General features: G+C 38.3%; 2 protein-coding genes across 3 annotated transcripts in view; both read left to right on the plus strand.

Annotated features, from left to right (window-relative positions):
* The first annotated feature begins 4,107 nt into the window (after positions 1-4,107).
* Positions 4,108-14,739, plus strand: LOC117292598. Of its 2 annotated transcripts, none has more exons than XM_033774709.1 (5): positions 4,108-4,235; positions 9,807-10,076; positions 11,734-11,805; positions 11,922-12,086; positions 13,134-14,739. In XM_033774709.1, the coding sequence occupies exons 2-5, from the start codon at positions 9,807-9,809 to the stop codon at positions 13,308-13,310; spliced, it is 684 nt and encodes a 227-aa protein (XP_033630600.1). In that variant the 5' UTR covers positions 4,108-4,235; the 3' UTR covers positions 13,311-14,739. The 2 variants fall into 2 exon arrangements, with proteins under 2 accessions (XP_033630600.1, XP_033630601.1); XM_033774710.1 differs by lacking the exon at positions 4,108-4,235 and adding an exon at positions 8,872-8,955.
* An 885-nt stretch (positions 14,740-15,624) lies between these two features.
* Positions 15,625-21,320, plus strand: part of LOC117293093 (TPR repeat-containing protein DDB_G0287407-like) — a 29,887-nt gene continuing 24,191 nt past the window's right edge. Inside the window, exons 1-4 of the mRNA XM_033775309.1 lie at positions 15,625-15,712; positions 19,449-19,617; positions 20,497-20,628; positions 21,017-21,193. Coding sequence (XP_033631200.1) covers positions 19,486-19,617; positions 20,497-20,628; positions 21,017-21,193 — 441 coding nt within the window. The 5' untranslated portion in view covers positions 15,625-15,712; positions 19,449-19,485. The remainder of the gene's footprint in view (positions 15,713-19,448; positions 19,618-20,496; positions 20,629-21,016; positions 21,194-21,320) is intronic.

Consider the following 21,320-nt stretch of genomic DNA (forward strand, 5'->3'; position numbering starts at 1 on the left):
AGGATTTGAAACTTTGCATGGTGGAGATACAATCTAATAAGGTTTGCAGTAACTCCATGTACTTGAGTAGGATTTGAAACTTTGCATGGTGGAGATACAATCTAGTAAGGTTTGCAGTAACACCATGTACATGAGTAGGATGTTAAACTTTGCATGGTGGAGATACAATCTAATAAGGTTTGCAGTAACTCCATGTACTTGAGTAGGATTTGAAACTTTGCATGGTGGAGATGCAATCTAGTAAGGTTTGCAGTAACACCATGTACATGAGTAGGATTTGAAACTTTGCATGGTGGAGATACAATCTAGTAAAGTTTGCATGTACATGAGTAGGATTTGAAACTTTGCACGGTGGAGATACAATCTAGTAAGGTTTGCAGAAACATCATGTACATGAGTAGGATTTGAAACTTTGCATGGTGGAGATACAATCTAGTAAAGTTTGCAGTAACACCATGTACTTGAGTAGGATTTGAAACTTTGCATGGGGGAGATACAATCTAATAAGGTTTGCAGTAACACCATGTACTTGAGTAGGATTTGAAACTTTGCATGGTGGAGATACAATCTAATAAGGTTTGCAGTAACACCATGTACATGAGTAGGATTTGAAACTTTGCATGGTGGAGGTACAATCTAGTAAAGTTTGCATGTACATGAGTAGGATTTGAAACTTTGCACGGTGGAGATACAATCTAGTAAGGTTTGCAGTAACATCATGTACATGAGTAGGATTTTAAACTTTGCATGGTGGAGATACAATCTAATAAGGATTGCAGTAACACCATGTACATGAGTAGGATTTTAAACTTTGCATGGTGGAGATACAATCTAGTAAGGTTTGCAGTAACACCATGTACATGAGTAGGATTTTAAACTTTGCATGGTGGAGATACAATCTAATAAGGATTGCAGTAACACCATGTACATGAGTAGGATTTTAAACTTTGCATGGTGGAGATACAATCTAGTAAGGTTTGCAGTAACACCATGTACATGAGTAGGATTTGAAACTTTGCATGGTGGAGATACAATCTAATAAGGTTTGCAGTAACACAATGTACTTGAGTAGGATTTAAAACTTTGCATGGTGAAGATACAATCTAGTAAGGTTTGCAGTAACACCATGTACTTGTCGAGTAGGATTTGAAACTTTGCATGGTGGAGATACAATCTAGTAAGGTTTGCAGTAACACCATGTATATGAGTAGGATTTGAAACTTTGCATGGTGGAGATACAATCTAATAAGGTTTGCAGTAACACCATGTACTTGAGTAGGATTTGAAACTTTGCATGGTGGAGATACAATCTAAAAAGGTTTGCAGTAACACCATGTACTTGAGTAGGATTTGAAACTTTGCATGGTGGAGATACAATCTAGTAAGGTTTGCAGTAACACCATGTACATGAGTAGGATTTGAAACTTTGCATGGTGGAGATACAATCTAATAAGGTTTGCAGTAACACCATGTACTTGAGTAGGATTTGAAACTTTGCATGGTGGAAAAACAATATAGTAATGTTTGCAGTAACACCATGTAAACCCTACATTATGGGACTTGAATCTTTACAATTTAGTAAGTAATTCAACAATAGAGGGAGGGGTGCGAAGGGGAAGGCTACATTCAACACTTTAGGATTCAAATTAAGCTAATCAAAGACCGTTATTCCATAATGAGGTGATGTATTAAAATTAAGAATAGCTATGCATTTCGTTGCATTGATCGACAGTTTTGTTGAATGATAGATTGCGATGTTGTGCTGTAAAGGTATAGTCTTACAGGTGCAACTGACAAGAATGTAAATAATTAAAATCAACTGGAAATATAATTTTTATTTTTCAAACATAAGAGTACATGATAAGTAACAATGAAACATTTTTAAAGTAATTGTTTGTAACGATTTATATATTTAAAAAAAAATAAAGTTGTTTTGGGGTTGACTCCGCTTACCCATTTTGTGACGTCAATCGAGGCAGACTTTGCCTTTAAGCGTAGAGTAAATACACGTGCAAAGTACGTGCAAATCCAAGTCGTGAGTTTGTACGATTCTTTCATTTTTCCGGCAATGCCGACCAAGTGTATTGTTGCTGGATGCAGCAAAACAACTAAAGATGGGGGTCAGTCTGCATGGCTGGTCAGACTCACAAGAGCAATAGTGCCTAGTGGTCCGGTCTGAGGTTGTGCAGCTTTTTTTCTTCAAATATCGCGCCTCGATTGACGTCACGAACAGCGCCCTCTCGGGTCGGGGCCTACTCTTAAATTTGTAAATAGGCTAAGAACTAATTTTTTAGAAGGTTAGCTAACTGTTTATTCACATTCCACTCATCAAAACACATATATTAGTGACAAAAGCTTTATTTTGACAAAATGCCACTTCCAGGTGACTTTAAGGCATTACTTTAGGGATTATTTGATTTATAAAGATTTTAGGCCGTGTCCGAATTGGCGACTTCGGCTACAGCTACGGCTAGATCAGCGCGTCTGTCAGTGTTGAAGGATAGGCAGACGCGCGCGCCCTAGCCGTAGCTGTAGCCGAAGTCGCCAATTCGGACACGGCCTCATATTCAATGCTTGTAGGCAAATTAACTATGCATAATTATACGAATAATTACTCTATGCTATTGTAAATGTTCATCTCTTCGTAATTAGCGAGGCCTAATTGAGATAGGTGTGGAGCATAGTTAGACTACTAGCTGGGTTAGGCAGTTAGGTCTGTTTGTGTGTCCTTTTTCTGTTGGTTTCTAAACAATTACACTTTTTTTTGGGTAAACGATGAGAGTAAATCCAACTTTTGTGTGGAGGAAGGATCGAGACCCGCTGATTTTAATAACAATAATTAGAGAGGATCGGATCGGTTGGTGAGTAGGATGTTAGAATGCTTTTTTTGGGGGGGGGGGGGGGGGGGGGTACAATTATAGTAACAATAATATTCTACTGTTGTAAAGGAACGTTACATAATTGGTAAGAAACAAATACCGTGAAGATCACAGATTTAAATAAAACAAAACACGGTCTATGATGATGATAGTGAAAAACATCCTTTGAAATAAATAATCTAATTTCGCGTTTGGAGTTTATCGCTCAGTGAGCGTTTTATTCATTTTTGTTTTGACATCGATGCAATGCACACAGCGGTTTTACGCTTTTCTTTCGTGATCTTGAACTTCTGCAAGTTTGTTAGTTTATGTATAAGGTGGATAACATAAAGTGCCTACACTGCCAGCATTTTTTGCTAGCAAAATCAATTCTGTAATGTTCCTTTCATGAACAGCAATTGTTTGAAATGCACATTGTTTGGATCAGAATTGACTTTAACAAGTAGGGTAAACTAAAGGTGGCTGGCTGTTACTTGAATTTCTGAGATTTATGGATCTATTGTGTACCTGGTTTGCTTTGTAAGGAGCTTTGCTGAAGAGTAATTTTGAGCCTGCAGTGAGCAACCCAAAACAATGTGTCAAGCCTACTGATTCCGAACCGTCCTATACAAACACTTAATTTATTTAAGGATTTTTTTTTCACAAATTCTTTTTAAATCAACCTTTAGGTCCAGATTTCCAAAATGCAGAAAAATCACGAAATTGGGAGCTCGATGCCATGCCTTTGCTATGCCTAAATGTATACAAAACGCGTATCACGCCTTTTGGTTTCAAAAATCAAATATCCCACCAGCATGGACCGTCTCTATTTCCCGTAAGATAGCGCGCAGCGTCTTGCTGCGCGTCTCGTTTACGATGACACAACTCTTATGCCGAACCTTCAGCACAACCTTTGAAACTCCCCACTCCCCCCCCCCCGCCCTCAATAACCGGATCTAAGCAAATATAAGCTGACATAGCTAAGATAATGCTACGGTGGAAAAGGTTATCAGGCAATTATTAAAAAATCACATCATAAAAGTTATGACCAAGTTGACTGAATTAATTTCCCTGTTGCGGATGTGGATTTCCTATACCACCCTGCCCTACTTTTCTTTCTGAGCATCAGACTATCTTGATGCAATGTGGTTTTGTAAGACCACTTCACATGATCAAGATTTCCAGACCTCACCAACATCCGTGTTGCGTAGAATCCTTCTGGGTGCCCCCCCCCCCGGTCACGTGACTGAGATGATGTTAAACTCGTCATTATTGCCAGCACGCAGAGTGTAGTTGATATGATTACGTGACGCTTTCCACCAAAGGAGACTCATGTGCAAGAATTAAGAGCGACAGCAACAAGAAAGTTCAACCAATGTAAGTTTTCAGCTAGTTTTTAAAGCTAGTTTAGTTTTGTGCTTTGACTTGTGTGCCTTGATATGAGAAGACAAATTAACGGAGGTCTACTTCAATTAGTTTTACTACAATATTACCTTTTTACCATTATTTTGTAATTTGCTTAAAAATAGATTTTGATTTAAAGACATTGGACACTATTGGTAATTGTCAGAGACAAGTCTTCTCACTTGGTGCATACCTCCATGCTTGGTGTATCTCTACATAATCATGAAACAACAAACCTGTGAAAATTTGAGCTCAATTGGTCGTCGAAGTTTCGAGATAATAATAAAAGAAAAACACTCTTGTTACACGAAGTTGTGTGCTTTCAGATGCTTTCAGATGATCTGAGGTCTTGAATTAAATTAGTGGAAAATTACTTCTTTCTCGAAAACTACGTTACTTCAGAGGGAGCCGTTTCTCACAATGTGTTATACTACCAACCTCTCCCCATGACTCGCTACCAAGTAAGGTTATGCTATTAATTATTTTGAGTAATTACCAATAGTGTCCACTGCCTTTAATGAATAGCCGATAAAACACGATGGTGGCGGAATTACTTGGAAAGTTCAGTATTAGACTTTGAAGCAGCAATAGGACTAAATTCAGACGTACAAATATGTCGACATTACCAAAGGTTCCATATACTTGTATAGTTGTGATAACCTAATATCTAGATTAACATTTGGCCCTCCACGACAGGTTTATGTGACAAGACTAAAGCCTATTCTTGAAACACCTTTCATTGATGCCTGCAACTGGAAATTGTTTCTTTTCACGAATATAAAAGTCTGTCACTCGTCCTGTTTCACGATAAATTCTGATTTACTTTTACCAATATTCCATCATCCATCTTGGGTTTGGTAATATTGTATTATATTTACATCCTAAAGAGAAAATACCGACATTTCTATAATTGTTTCTTCTCTGAGAAGTGAAGGAGCTGTCAGGTGGTATATCTTTCTTCGGCTATCACCTCTGAAACCCCGGTTCGAATCCCACCGGGGGCACTATATATTGATTGTGTTTTCAGTCCCACTTGATTGTTCCGGGCCTGTAGTAATTCTCTGAGGTTTCCTCCCACGTCGATAAACTAAAACAAATCATCGTTGGTTTTGGGGGGCTATAAAGTAATTAAGTTCGCTTGTTTGAGAATCCTCGGCTTAATCAGATATAATCAAATGAATTGAATGAAAAGGAGTCCGTGTCCTAAAATATTGCAAAGGGGTTAAAGAATGTACATTTTTCGGACATCCTTTCCAGTCTCTCTTTAAAGGGAATGTACATGTTTGGTAATATTCTCAAAACAAACACTTTTAAAACAACTGACTTGGTAACGAGCATTGCAGAGCTGTTGATAGTATAGAACATTGTGCGAAACGACTCCCTCTGAAGTAACGTAGTTTTTGAGAAAGAGGTTATTTTCCACTTAAATATTTGAATTTGATTTCGCGACCTCAGATTTGGATTTTGAGGTCCCGAAATCAAGCATCTGAAAGCACACAACTTCATGTGATTAGGGTGTTTGTTCTTCCAATTTATCTCGCAACTTCGACCACCATGATTTTTGTTCACTAAAATATTAAAACACTTCTATACTATTAAAAGCGTAACCCGCGCCATCTTGGATTGAAAATTAGAAGGTCCAGTGGCATGGCATCCTTGTGGAATCCAACACGGTTGTGTCGTTTCAGACGTCGGGTTGCAAGTCTACAAAACCCTGACCCGAACTCCCACTTACGAGTTGTCTGATTGGCTGGAGTCACGAGCGATATCTCCTTACATGTGTGGTTGTCTGGTTTTGATATGGGCCACCTGTTGGTCGAAGGGGGAAGCCGTATGATGCACACAGAGTCACCTCTGTGGTTGTCTGGTTTTGATATGGGCCACCTGTTGGTCTAAGGGGGGAAGCCGTAGGCTGCACACAGAGCCACCTCTTTACGTTTGAAGTGGGTGGCAACCTCGGACTCCCATTAACATTCCAGAGTGACTCATTGATGTTTCGCAGAGAGGTAAATGGCATTGTGTTTATACCATTTTGTACAGGGGTTTAATTTCGCGTGTTAAATAAAAAACATTAGGCTTTAATACATGCATCTGTTACATATGTGTTTATTACAATTAAGTCACTCATGTAGGCCTACCCAACTTTCCAACATTTTTTTAAACGCATCCAACAGCAACCCATTGTTGTGAAACTTTGTTTGTTCCATTTAACTCTGCACCATTAGTGGTACGGTCGATATGTAATCCCCCAAACACAGAACGTATACACGTGAAAGTTGAAACATTTTCAACAAGAAAGTGAAACATTACTGATTCTTTTCATATACATTGTATAGGTTTTGACATTGTATAGGAAATAACAAGGCAAATGTTTCACAAAGTTCATAACTATGAAAGCAGTTTGGGCGTGACTCAATATGTACATTTTGCCAAGTGTAACTGAATTATACCAAAATGTGCTCAACACAATAAAATAAGTGTGTCATTGGAGCAGTGTACGTGATATATTTTTAGTCGACTAAGCATTATTACCCTTACAGTCATCTTAGCTTGGAAATACTCAGTGCAGTTGATAAAATTGGTACAATGACAAAAGCCGATTGCATTAAAACTATGCGTAAAAGAGGCGAAACATAATCCATATTATTACGGATAGTGCGTTGGCCCGCTCGATCAACACATTAAAATATTACGAAATACAAGTGAGAAGAATGGTTGGCAATTTCCAAGCCTGTACAGTGCACGTAGATACATCCTGTAATATTGCTTGTGGTTTTCGATTCTTGCTAGAATCCGATAGCGGGAAATGCGGCGTGGATGGACCCGGTTACAGGAAACAATCAGAGTTCAGTTACGTGCCGTCTGACCTTAAACCAAGGGGATGCAGTCAAATATTTAGATCAAATTAAAATTGCTTTTGAAATTGCTAGTTATATCAGATTCGATCTTATCGGTAGAAATTGTACCGTCCGGAAAAAAAAAACATGAGTGGATGCCAATGCCATGCTTTTGAGACCCGGGCGGCTGGGGTGAATGGGAACCTGAGGAAACACCATAGAAATTCGCGCACACTAGGAGCAAACTTTGTTTGTTTTGTGTGGCTATTAATAATAACACTAGTAACAATATTATTTATACAGCGCCTTATGCGAGGGCCTCAAGGCGCTTCACAGATGGAAAGGGTACACAAAAATGACTGCAAAATTTGTGCCAGAAAATACAAGTCACCCCAAGAGACAATGCAGTAAAAATCTAACAGTATATAAGGATATATACCCATGCGCCTAAAATAACGAGTTCCTTAAAGGCACTGAACAATATATGTAATGGACCCTTCCCATGAAATATGCTAATTAACATTCACGCATGCGTACAGACCCTATTGGTTGGCAAACGCCATAGAGTTGTGCACTAAGCAGACGCGCAATCGCGTCTGCGTCACACGCACCCGTTAGCCGTGTACAAAACAGCGTGATGTTCCCTCATTTTGCCAACCAAAACGTTAGTGCGCACGCGCTAAGTGCAATTTACATATTTCATGGGAAGGGTCTATTACCTAACACTAGCTAGAAAACTTACTTGGTAACGAGCACTGGAGAGCTGTTGATATAGTATAAAACATTTTGAGAAACAGCTCCCTCTGAATAGCATAGTTTTTGAGAAAGAAGTAATTTCTCACTTAAATAATATATACTTTGCATGCGTCTATAAGATCACACAAATTTTGTGCAACAAGGTTTTTTTCTCTTTTATTTCTCTCGCAACCTCAATGATGACTAATCGAGTCAAAATTTCACAGATTTTCTGAATATTATGTTGGGATAGGTATACACCAAGTGAGAAGACTGGCCTTTGACCAAAGGTGTCCAGTGCCTGTTAAACAAGTTTTGTTTAACTCAGCCAAGATTCAATTAGCTACAACATGGCCTATCGGTAAAACTATGTGAACCGATATGGGTGAGGGGAGAGGTTACCAGCATGTACACTCTAAACGTATGTTTTTGTCATTTGAACTGGGTATTTCTTGGAATATTATAAACATTATGGTGATCGTCATTTTTAAATAAAACTAAATGTTCAGTCGTAGTTCAACAGTAAATAAGGCTAGTTGTATTTGTTGCACATTTAATATTGGAATCAAAAACTTGACTCCACAAAATGGCGAAGTGTTTTGTTTCGCGAAATTTAACGAAAGCGAAACATTTATAATAAACAATTTTTTTGTGTGGATCATATTCTACTTTAAAAATATCTTTCATTTCATGTCAAACGATTTTTATAGCCAAAAGTGCCCAGTCAGAAGACAACGTGTTCTTTTTTAGGGTTAGGGTTAGGGTTAGAGAAATTGATAATCTTACTGCAGTATAATCAACTTACTGATATAGACTCTTAATAATGTAACCATTACTTCCTCTTAGATACACGGCACTTTAATTCTTTGATTTGGCAACCGGCTCATTCAGAGGGATGTGTACATTTCCGATGCAAACTTTCCCGGACTCGTATGATGAAATAAACTCACATTGCGCAAGAAATTGATAATTACTCCAGCTGTGACTCTTTTTTCCTTAGCCTGATGTGATCTTATTTTGTACCAGTCGTTCATTGTCACCAAGGACAGGGGAAGTGGAATCTTGGCTAAAGCATGGGAGATACATTGGTGTACATTAATTGTGTCTAGAGATTTGTAAATGTAATGTAAAAAATTAAAGTGACATCTATAAGGCCTGTTGCGAATTGACTCTACATTTTGTATTACCCCAGAAAATGTACTCTTTGCCCTCCCCCCCCCTCCCACGGCAAATGGTGGATTAGTTAAGCTATCGAAAGCAGGCTGTACTGGGGTCGGGGCACCATACACCGGGGGAAACATTTTCCATGACACCACCTTTTCTGATCATCAAGTATGGATTTGGTTATCGCGTGCGCATAACAGCTACCACCCAAAAAGGCAATGCTACGCATTCCGGGCGGATTTTCACCGGCAAAATTTGTTCAATTGTTTCTATGAAAAAGTATATAGGCCTTACAGCACTGGTAATGACTATAGCAAATTAAAACTGGAAAGGTGGAGAAGCAGGGCATAATTTTTTATATCAAGTGAATCCGTAAGGATCCACCTATGAGAGATCATTCGTAACAATCTCTTTTGAGTTTGGATGTGGTAAATAATGTTTTTTTCGGCCATACCGCATGATACAGGTTGTATTGGCTTCTAAATTAACCTGTATTATAGGTCCATATACACCGAACAAATGACAAACTTACTGAGACCGTCAACTTCAGTTGGTATAAGCACGCCGGCACGTCAATCCGGACGTCACAGGTGTACCCCGCTGTCATTATCCCCGATTCAACAAAAATATAATTTTGTAATATTATAGTTGCTGCTAACTATTATAGGGGCGTGCCTCTCACTACTCATCATTTATAGTCGTCACATTCATGATTGTCCTAAAGTACGGGCGCAGATCTGTTGTCAAATTTCAGGAAAGACGGGCCATAACTATACAAACCATTCTCTCTCATATTTTATCCCCACAGATGGCCGACAACCACACTCCAGCTGGATCTTCCACTAGTACCGCATCCAACATTTCAACCGTTCCACAACCTCAAGACGCCCAAGTACTCCTCTCCCAAGCTCTCGAAGGAAAGTTCATGCTGTCTCATGGTGTCCGCCTCAGTGTAGTAATAACATCAGCATGTCTTGCAGCATGTGGCTTGGCATTGATAGTATTGGGTGCTGTCGGCAGCAGCAGCAATTTTTTACAAGGTCTAAGTGGATTGAATGCCGTTGTTACAGGAGTATCAGTGAGTAGCCTATTATTTTCACTATGATTTGGGGGTGACCGGCTTCTGACCCGAATACAGATATTGAAGTAATATAGAGACCACCAGAGTTTGAGTTAGATTGAAAAGCTCAGTTGGTAGAGCGCCGGGAGTTGCACTGGAGATTATGCCCCCCACCCCGCCCCGCCCCCGAGATTCTGTCCCCTTAAATGGAACAAGCCTCTTGTGCGAGCGCCCACTATTGAGTCGTCCTCCTCCTCAACACTGTTACAAATTTCCGTAAATTTACGGACTCCGTAAAGTGAAATTCCGACGTTGTTTTACGGACTTTCCGTAAATGCAAATATTGATTATGCTAATTAGCGTAATTAGAATCAACCACATTTTCACAAACACCTACTCATTAAAAGTTCAATAAGTTCATATTGTCATTTCAGCCACAGCCGCACTGTACACAATGTACAATTCCATGTAAAGGGACTTTATATAACAACCTTTCAGGTAATTTGCTGCAGGAATACGGATTTTTTCCCTTGTAGCAAAATTACCGGAGAGTTTGTTTCATCCCGTAAATCCTTTTCTATTTAGCACTTACTTACTTTCACATGAATAAAAAGGAGAAAATACTACAAAATGCTAGTAAGTACTAGTCATTTTTCAAGGTAGCTCCAGAGCTACCTTGGACACAGAAGTAAAAGGCTTATCTGAAGAAGTTACGGTGTTTATGAATATTCCTCACAGGATAAATGTTCTAGTCCAAATGAAAGACATCACTGAAATATTAAATATACACATGCACAGTGTTTCACAACAGAAACAATGCACACAAACTCAAACTGCTTTAAACAAGTTTGTTTATATTTTTGCTGAGGATAAAATAAAACCGTTTGTAAAAAAACCGTGTTGTATCAGTAAAGCAAGCTTTTTTAAAGATATAAAGCAATTGTTCGGCTCAGAAATGAATGCCTCGGTCATTAAGGCTCAGAAAAGGTAATTTTTTAAACAATTAAATGCGTTTAAATAGAATGTTGTTCGTGTTACTATTAAAACTTAGTATAAATTAAATAGCTATGCTCATATCCAGCTCTCATCTTCTCTATATAGCACTGTAAGTTTCAAAACCTTAACAAAAACGTTTTGATTCTGGGTGTCCAGATGAGTCGTCTTCATCAAAATGTTGTCAGAATAAAAACCTCATGGCTGACTTGAAGATTTCTATGTTTCTATTAAATCAGATGCTGCTTAAGCTGTGTGTGTGTGAGCGCGTACGTAGACGTGAATAGGAGTTGTAATACAAAGGAAACCTTTTGTTAAAGAGCTATTCAGCCATGGTATATCAGAAGTATTTACTCCAAAGCATTAAGTGAATACTTTGCAGTAAAAGAATAGGTTTATTCTTACGGAATTCAGAAGATGCTTTTACTGAATGCTTCTACTTGGAAGTTTATGCTTTTACTTTTTGCTAGTACTTGTCAGTAAATACTACTTTTTATTCATACGACCCAATGTTCTTTTTCACCCAGTCAGTTTATTACTTTATTTTATAATGTTTTGAATAAATTTAACCACACATTTTTCAGTTAAACTCAAGTCTGTTGATAATACAAACGGCGTTATTGTCTTCTTATTTATCCTGACGTGATTTAAATGTTAATGTCCTTTGCTGTTTTTGATGCAGTTGCTTCTGGCAGCCAGTTTTGGGTGTCTGACATTCATCCAGAGTAAAGCAAAAAGTGTTGGACGACTTTTGGTAAGTAGGCAAGTTTATTTGAAAGTGATCTTTGTGATTATGGGTGTTACCATAATAAACCAACAATACATTAACTAATTAAACTAATAATTAATTTGTAAAACTTTATCACACAGCTTATATGCGTTGTTGTGACGTGTCATACATCCGGGGCCTTTGCATTCCAGTCTATCATTATCTTTGGTCAACTGGTCGGAAGATATCAAGCCGAAACTTGTGACGTCATAACGCCCACTGGGACGGGACTGAATTCAGATGTGGTTCCCTATTGTCCTAAAGATGTAAGTATTAAAAGTCAAACAAATCGTTTTTGTCGATTTAAAGACTGAAATATAAAATAATGCGTGAAGAATTTATTGGACCAAGTCGTCTCAGATTCGTTGGGTATTCTCATCTGTTTAAAGCCATTATACACTTTCGGTAAACAGTATTGTCCAAGTCCCACACTTCGTGTATCACAACGTTTCGCCGTGTCATGGCATGTGTTTAAAATAAATCCGTAATTCTCGCTATCGAGAATTTATATTGTTTTAATGTTTTCTCAAAAGGTAAAGCTTTTCATGGAGTAATATTTCAAGAGAAGTCTTTCACCATTACCTTCTGTAAACCCAGTAAATTATTTGTAAATCTGTGAACTTGTTTGTTTCTGTACCGAAAGTGTATTATGGCTTTAAAGAGGGATTGGTATTACATAACTATATAAACATCTTAAGGTGTTTTCTAAAACTTTTAAGATTGAATCTACAATTGTTGCTTTTTGAAATCAAGTTTGAAAAGTTTGACAACAAGAAAAGATGCACAGCAGTCTGAAGTAATCACACTTCATAACTTTACATGTTATTAAACTTCGCCATCAAGTCGAGCGCCATGTCTCGAGCCTGCCCAGTGATCTTTGTCGTCCAGATGATTCGATCCAGAGAATGAGCAGAGTTCCTCAGCGCTGGCGCGCATGGCAAAGCCGATGTCTCGTTTCAGAGTGTCTATGAAGGGAAGACATCTTCTCCCACGAGAAGCCTTGCCTTGTGTGGGTTCCCGGAGGGAGGTTGGGCAAGCAACAAGCTCGGAGTGGCTGAAATAGTGCCCAGAAAGCTCGAGGCGGCGCTCGCAGATCTTTTCTGTATAGCCAACCGGTGTCTCGTTTCAGGGTGTCAACGGAGGAGAGACATCTTCTCCCACGAGAAGCCTTGCATGGTGTGGGCTCCCAGAGGATGTTGGGCAAGCTCCGTGTGGCGGGCACAGTGCGGCGTCCGCAGATCTTTTCTATAGCCTTCGGCTAGCCAGTAATGGTGTTTTTATTATTTATATTTATTTATACTATTTTATTGCAGACAAGTTTGGTGTTCGCTTCCTGCATTCTCCCACTCTCCATATTAGGATTCTTCCTCGGCGTTGTTTGCTCTGGCTCGTGCTACTTGGCAGCTCCTCGGTTGTTGTGCTGTCTCGTTGATATGAACAAAAGAGAGAGAGAGTTTATACCCATTCAGCAAGTTCCAACTAATGTTTGAAAGTTGTGCCAGTCATCGTGACGTCATGAACACATTTCTCTATGCAGGATTAATGATTTAAATGCAGAGGTGTATCAAACTTCACGCGTTACCGTATTACATGACGCTTCAAAAGTGTCTTAAAGGCAAATTTCTTTGGGAGATAACTAAAGTTTTCTTTCTATTTGTGCGAGTGTGCTATGAAGATATAGGACTATTATATTAAGGTTAAAACAACTTCCTTGCGATTGTTGTGTGTGTTTAAATAGCGGATATCACATAAGCTAGTCTGGCAATTTTATAATCTTGTTAGAGGAGTATTACACAAGTAGGCTCACCGTCTTTGAAGTAGTTACAGAAGGACATGTCTGTAAAAACTGGTGTACAGTAATTCACAAAAATAAGCAAGTTAATCAGGGCATGAGTATATCACAACGTAGAATACCATTATTGATATAAAATAGTGGGTATTATAGAAATGAAAAAAAGAGAGAATTGTAAATAGTCGAAAGTAAATCAGGGCATGAGTATATCACAACGTAGAATACATTTGTTGATTTTAAATAGTGGGTATTGAAGAAAGGATATCAACAAAAGAAACTCTTGGTAAATACACAGTACCCGACACTCGTTAATATAATAGATCGCTGGGACTGGCCGAACGACCTCTATAATCACAGGAACATTGAAAAGAAGACAACCAAACCAAGAAACAAAAATCAGAAATGATATTCGGCACTTTATAATATACTCTTTATATTAAGCAGGACTTCTTTATAACGTGCTCTTTATAACGAGGTAGACTGTAAATATCGCAGAAAATATTACATTTAATACGGTGAATTTTACATAAGATGACGGAAGATGAGAATTTGGATATCACAAAAGTGAAAAGTAAAACTTCAAAGTGAATATCATAAGATAGAATAGTGAGTACCTGTATTTAATTTTGGGAGGCATACTATATTATAAGAATGACAAATGACCTGCAGGTCATTTTATGGGCTTAAGTGTACTCTCTTTATCCTGTGCCAATTTGATTTGCTCAATAAAGATTGATTTACCTCCATAATATAATATCTGTTTAACAAACCAACGGGAAGTTTTTGGGCAACATTACAAACATGAAAACGGCAAACAAGTCAAAGTATAAAATTGAGCATCATCAGTTAGATTGTGTTTATATGTAAAGTACTTTTTATTTATTTCATATTGTTAATACATTATTTATAATAATTGTTAAAATATTTTTTAGCTAGACGTCATTTCATGCCATCCTTACATGATTCTCAATTTGGACAATTTAATAAATCATGTTTTCGAAACATCTTTGATTTTGATGATTAAACTTTTAAGAGAAATTATATTTTCTATACAAAATGTATGAGTCTAATTGTGTCGAATCTAGTCCATTGTGCGAAAATAAGTCATGTGTAAATAAACCATAGAGATTGTAAATTAAAAACGTATTTGACTATCTTTATTTTAAAATTATGTGATTGTATTTCAGCACGTTCAATAAAAAGTACTGCAAAGAATAGTGTCATATTTTATTCTAAACCACTATCATTGACAAGTGGATGGGTAGGATCTTGCATAATTATTTGAATCTTAGAGGTAATGGCCGATTCACAAAATACAATGTAAATCTTTAAAGTCCAAGCCAATCGTTTTTTAAGCCGCTTTTATGACACGTAGTCCAGTCGGTGGCTGTCTTTGGCTCTAATTGATTACCATACCAGACACAAATGCAGAATGAGAGAATGGACTGGATGACACTTTCATAAAAAAAATAAAAAATAAAAAATATATAATGTTGGGTTTAAGCTGAAAGTGCTCAAACATCCTGATATAGGAGGAACCAGGTTTAACAGTATAAGGCGACACACTGGTGCCACAGACAGGCTGCAGGCCATGGTAGAGAAGATGTGATATTGATTCAAACCCTTCACCAAACAATACCCTTCTGCACTCCATCTAATAATATTTTAACAAAAATAAATAATAGAAGATGACTACTTGTTAGGTCTTGATAACTATTTTTCGGTACTGCCATAGTGAAACTTAGTCACCCCCCCCCCCTCGGCCCCGCCCGCCCCTCCACCACAAGGTAAACATACAAACTCGTCATCAATAGCGTTCGACCCCGTCTGCACATCGTTCGCATTTTGCAAGAGGGCCGTTTGGATAGTACTGATTCGGGGATGAGGTTTAGATGTGCAAATGTTGGTCTGAAACCTAGTCTTCTATAACGGTGTAGAGATACAGAAAAGGCACCTGGCTGCTGCTCTGCATATTTTCAACAACTTTCACGAAAAATGAAGAAGTTCACGAGAGCTAGCTCTGCACATAGCATCACTCTCTGTCCTTACTCTGCTGCTCAGTGGTTAAATCCGTAAGTCTCTCATGTTGACATTGGAAAGGTAAACATAAATATTCTTACCCAGAGATTTGGATGTTGTTTAGCAAGAACAATGGTTACCCGTCATGATTTATGGGCATGGTTTATTGGTTAGCCCCATAAATCGGTTCAATCCACTCCGTATCCAAGGATTACGGAGTGAATTGGACCGATTTATTTATGGGGCTAGGGCATGGTGTTTGTCTTTCAAGGGGGTTGGGCCTTTTGGGGTGTGTTTTTTTAACTGTCAGTGTCAGACTCAGTAGTCATATCCAGATATCGGATTCTAATCAAGTAGAAGTAGCCATAGGCCTATGTCTTGGGACAAAAATGTAATTAACTTTGTTTAAAAATAATAAATAGTAATTGAATGAGATTTGTTATTTATTTTGCAGCAATACTCTAGTACGTAGCTGGTACAGTGTACTACACTAGCTTCTGAGTATTCAAATCAATAAAATACCAACCAATGAAATGTTTGAAAACATTATGACGTCTCTCCAAATTTGACCAAAATCGCATGTCGTCATGGTCGTACACACGCATCAGCAATGCCAATACTTAGTGGATTATCTCTCGCAACCGAAAAACAAAACTTTTATGATTCCAACACACGATGAAGTGTAACTTGTAAGTGTCATTGTTTTGTCAAAAGATTGGATAGAAGATTTTTAAAAAAAATATTTAGTTTATGATTGTGAATTTTTTTTCCTGTTATCCTACTGAAAACACATGACAATATGAGGCATACAACTTACAAGCTGTATTAACCAGCGCCCTAGCCCCACTTGTGTGGCCAAGGCTAGCTGAATCCTAGATTCAGCCAAGTGGGGCTAACAGCGCCCCAGCTGGGTCTACCTCAATTTAAAATTGGCCTCCCTCCCCAATACACGGCTTACTTTTTATTACTACCGGTATTTTCTTTGTTAATGTCATTTTTGACATTGTCATTATCTGTCGAGTATTTTAGGGTCCCAGTCAATTATCGTGTGATTAGTGGTACCTGGATGCCCAACAGTATCAAGATTCACATCTCCAAATTCCCAGGGAGTGACAAAAAAAACAGCTAAAAGAAATCCATCAATTCAAAGTTTCTCGCAGTGAGTGAGTGAGTAAGTTACTAAAACTGTCAGTTTGTTGTTACTGTGTGTAGTTGCGATAATGTCAGGATCGAAGGAGGGTTACGTTATTGCAACTAGTGACTGTGGTGAGTGAGGACTACTTCTTTAGAAACTAAAAAGGCTCCTTGTAGTTTCTTTAGAATTAAGTGGGGACTGTTGTGGGTACTGACCGGTCCCTTCGGCACCTTGCAAACTCGGCACCTGTCGTAACCAAAATATGAAAAAAACTATTTTTGTCACAGTTAACCCCATGCAACCGTGACGCGAAAGACAGTTGGCTAACTCTAGAATAAAAGTCTCTTCGACAAGATATTATATTTACAATTAATTTACATTTATTTACAACAACTGGGGAAACTGCCCCATTTCTGGAATCTGTACACTGAATAACTATTCTTAACTTCACTGAAATTAATAAATGAACTATTAATAAATTAACTCAAAACACTTCTACTCAATCTTGTCAAATAAAACTTATCCCTAAATCAACGACGTGTGCATAGGTTTCCCTTAAAGTTCAAATGACAACACGCCCCAGAAAATATTCGAAATTAAAGGGTGAGTCTCCTCAGACTATAATCGATATTGTGTATATGTTTTATAAGAAAAGGTGCTTTAACAACTCTTCTTACTTTTGCAATGCTTTGCTTTTTGCGTCTTACTAACACCACTCTACTACCTTCAATTAAATGTCTCCAAATCAAGTCAATCAAAAGTTAATAAAATTTACACTTAAACAAAAGTGACTCTCCGGTCTGGCATCCTGCCTCAATTCAACTTCAACTCAGATTTAAAATCTTACTTCAACTCTGACTTCAACTCCGATTTAACTACAATCTGAGAGTTTTTAAAATACCAAGCTATTAAAATCCAATGCTTTATTAATACAGCATGAAATAGGCCTACACATTTCCAAGGACAATTTAATTCAAGAATTCTCCTTAATTAGAATCAATAACCTCAAAAACAATAAGCAAATTTTCAACTTACGATTTTCTCCTTGTTTCGAAACTTAAATTGCCGATCTCTGCCGCCACAGTTCTCTGCCAATCAATTGCTTAAAGTAACAGCCTGAATAATCTGTTTTTGGTTTAGCATTAACATTGCAGTAAAACAACAACCTCAAAGGTTATAATTGTAGCGCGACACTGTTGAGATATAGGCACTTCCAAATACCTATCCAAATTCTCTCTATCTTTCTCTCACTCAAAATTCCATTCCATGATCCTTCTTCCATAAGAACCTATGTGAGACTACTGCCACTCCCTAAAATCTTGCATACAACAACTTCATGCAAAGTGGCTCAATCCTTCAATGCACAACAATACCTAATTATTCACACCAACCTGTGTGACCAGACAAGTACAAAGGAAAGGGAAGGCACTGACCTCTGCACTTCTATTCATAAACCAAGTTACAAAATTAGCATTTTAACAAGAGTTCACAACCTTTGGGGAGAAAAATGCATATTCATTAGTAAACTTAAACATACATATTCATTAGTATATATGCTCCTGCAAAATAAACACCATACATTAGAATGGGGGCGGGGGGGGGGGGGGGGTTTACATTAGTTTTAGCATCAACAATCATTCGTTTAATTCCAGACATTGCTGCGTGCAAAGTCAACCAGCATCGGGTAAAAAATTCCCACAGTCGCCATTCTGCAAATCGCACCCCATTAAATCGCTTTTATAGCAAAAATCTGCTTAGCTGTCCACCGTCAACCAATACTTTCTGTAGATTTTCAAAGCCCAACACATCAAAAAATGGCAAAGCATTTCACCGATATGGAAGCAAAATTGTATGCAACATTTTAAAAACTGAATGCACGTTCAGCAAGTTTCCGGGGGAAAAAAATATCAGACAAATTTTCTCAAAAGTTTGGAAGCAGTTATCACGAAGACTTATCCGCTACCCATAACCAATAGTTATTGCCAACAGTGTTACAAATGCCACAAAGGTTCAAACCAAGTATTCTTTTTTGTGTAAGAGAACAGGTCATGATTGATTGCTTGGTAACTCATTTTTTGTGGCTGAGTTTGTTAGGCAAAACTAGGCTGGTGCCGAGTTTGCAAGGTGCCGAGTTTGCAGGGTGCCAAGATTGCAGGGTGCTGAGTTTGTGCGGTGCCAAAAGTAAAGGTCCAGCCGTCGATTTCACAAAGAGTTAGGACTCGTCTTATCTCGAGTTAGGACGAGTAACTCGTCCTAACTTAGGATTAATCTTAAGGTCTACATGCTACAGTGCAGGGTTGGGACTCGTCCTAAGTCCAAAGATTAGTCTTAAGTTAGGAAGAGTTTTGTGAAATCGCCGGCTGCTCACACTACACAGTGATAGCGTGAGATTGGTCTTGGAGCATAACAATCTTCCAAGTTATAAAAAGAGTAAAGGGAACCCAATTATGATTACTTTCTGACCAAAGCCTTAGGTCAGATATATTTGTTAATCAAGTTTTGGGTTCTTTTGGGGTTCTAGGGCTTGGATGTAGATTTAGTTCAGTGAACCCAAGGGACATGGGTCATGGGTCATGGGTTCAAAACAAGTTACGTGTGTGTTTTTCTTCATTTTGTTTTGTCTTCAACTCTGTATGATCACGAATATCATGGAATATTTATAATGTTTACTTTAAATCTCAGATCGTAGTCTTCAACTACTTTACTGGTGGTACAGAACATGCAATCTCAGAATGCACAGGAACGTCGCATCGCTCGTGTTTTCTGGAGCTCTCCCTTTGGAGGATTGGAAGAGGAAAGGGAACTACTCACCAAGAAATACTGGCCCCGACTAGCTCACATGTGCCAAAAAGTATGTTGAAGACTTCAGTTTGAAGTGCTTTTACCACAGTAACCGTAAACGCAAAATGATAAATTTGTTAGGGCCCGCTTTTAGACTTGGTAGAGTCTATCGTGACTTGTACTTGTAGTGGCAATACGCATGGACTCCCTTCGCCTATTTCCCCTGTCGTCCATGAAATTGTCTGGGTCCTACTAAAAGCCAACAACAAGCCGACAACGCTGACAACAAGTCCAGAGTGCAGACAACACACCGACTTAAAACAAGTTTTAAATACCTAAAAAAAACAAGTAAACCGAAGACTAATTAGAACTGTTACCTTTATTTTTATTTTTATTATAGCTTTTATCAAATTTGGGGTTAGATAAAGAAAATTTGATTAGAGTGTAATTTGAAACAATAACCTCTGGTTTAACGTGCCGGTGCTTTACCAATAGAGCTACAGTACAAGCCCTATGTTGGGTTCTTGGTGATCTCTCTGTTTTGTAAAGCTCCTTGATCGGGGTCATAGGTCATACAAGTGTTGGCTGGTGTGTAGCCAAGGATCACACTCAAGTTAACGATACAACCTGGGAAGTCGTCGCTAGGGGATCACCTTAAAAATTAATGATTTTTTTTTTTTTTTTTTTCAAATATCAGGTTGTAATCACACAGGAAACTGACTTGGTAAATTTTAAATAATGTTTGTGTTGAACAAAACCAAATTGACTAGAGCGGGATTTGAACCACCATTTCCCTTGTGGTTACAATTTGATATTGTTTAAAGGAGTCTGACTTCTTTCAGATTTGATGGTCTACAGTCACGGTTGTTATTTGTCTTTGCATTATGGCTTGGAGCATAATTTGTACTTTATACCATATTGATGCATCACTTTTTTGTCCATACAACAGGCGGGGTACGAGTACGTTCCAGTCGATATGAGATGGGGCATCACATCAGGCCACTCAACCCAGGCTCTGACAATAGCTATCTGTCTCCGAGAACTTGACCGCTCCGACATGATTGTTGGATTCTTCGGCCAGGTAAGATCAGGATTGGTAAAGACCGTGGAAGAGACAGATGCACTGACAAGTCTTGTCTTCCTCTTTAAAGGCACGGTACATGTTTGGTAATAGACCTTATGCATTGACGTCATCCAGCAGCCATCTTAGTGGAAAAACGGTGACGAAACAATCAAAACGTACAGATTTGTACGCGCGGCGCACAGGATTGGCCAATGAACAACATCCTTTTGACCTCTACGTGAGGGCGCCCTACTGAAATGACGTCATGTGCATAAGGTCTATTGTCAAATCCCAGTGGTCGCAACGGCCTCTGAAAAAAATAATTGTAGTCCACACCTTGCATAATAAAAAATATATATAATTTTGTTTTTTAAATCTGTGATCGTACTGTTAACTTTATTGGCAGAGGTATGGCTGGCACGGAGATAAAGATCAGATGTTACAGAAGACCTTTGACTACGCCAGTCCGAGCTATCCCTTCATTGATGAGTATCGAGATCGTTCGGTCACCGAGCTAGAGTTTCTTCATGGACATCTAAATCATCCTGGAGCTCGAGCTGCAAGCTTCTTCTTTAGAGACAAGGTTCGTCATTCTCAGAGGATTTACTCTTGAAAAGTTGTTTGTGTTAGAGGCAGGGCATACTATTGGAAATGGTGCCACAAGTATCCTCATTTTGTTTAGCGCATTATATGCATTTATAAAAAACCTC

The sequence above is a fragment of the Asterias rubens genome, chromosome 7 (assembly GCF_902459465.1).
Source record: "Asterias rubens chromosome 7, eAstRub1.3, whole genome shotgun sequence".
In the NCBI taxonomy this organism is placed as follows: Eukaryota; Metazoa; Echinodermata; class Asteroidea; order Forcipulatida; family Asteriidae; genus Asterias; species Asterias rubens.

Excerpts from the sequence above, each read along its gene's own strand:
- LOC117292598 (XM_033774709.1), top strand. The coding sequence starts at position 9,807 with ATGGCCGACAACCACACTCCAGCTGGATCTTCCACTAGTACCGCATCC. Across the intron at positions 11,806-11,921 it reads AAAGTGTTGGACGACTTTTG|CTTATATGCGTTGTTGTGAC; the intron begins GTAAGTAGGCAA and ends TTTATCACACAG. Across the intron at positions 12,087-13,133 it reads TTCCCTATTGTCCTAAAGAT|ACAAGTTTGGTGTTCGCTTC; the intron begins GTAAGTATTAAA and ends ATTTTATTGCAG.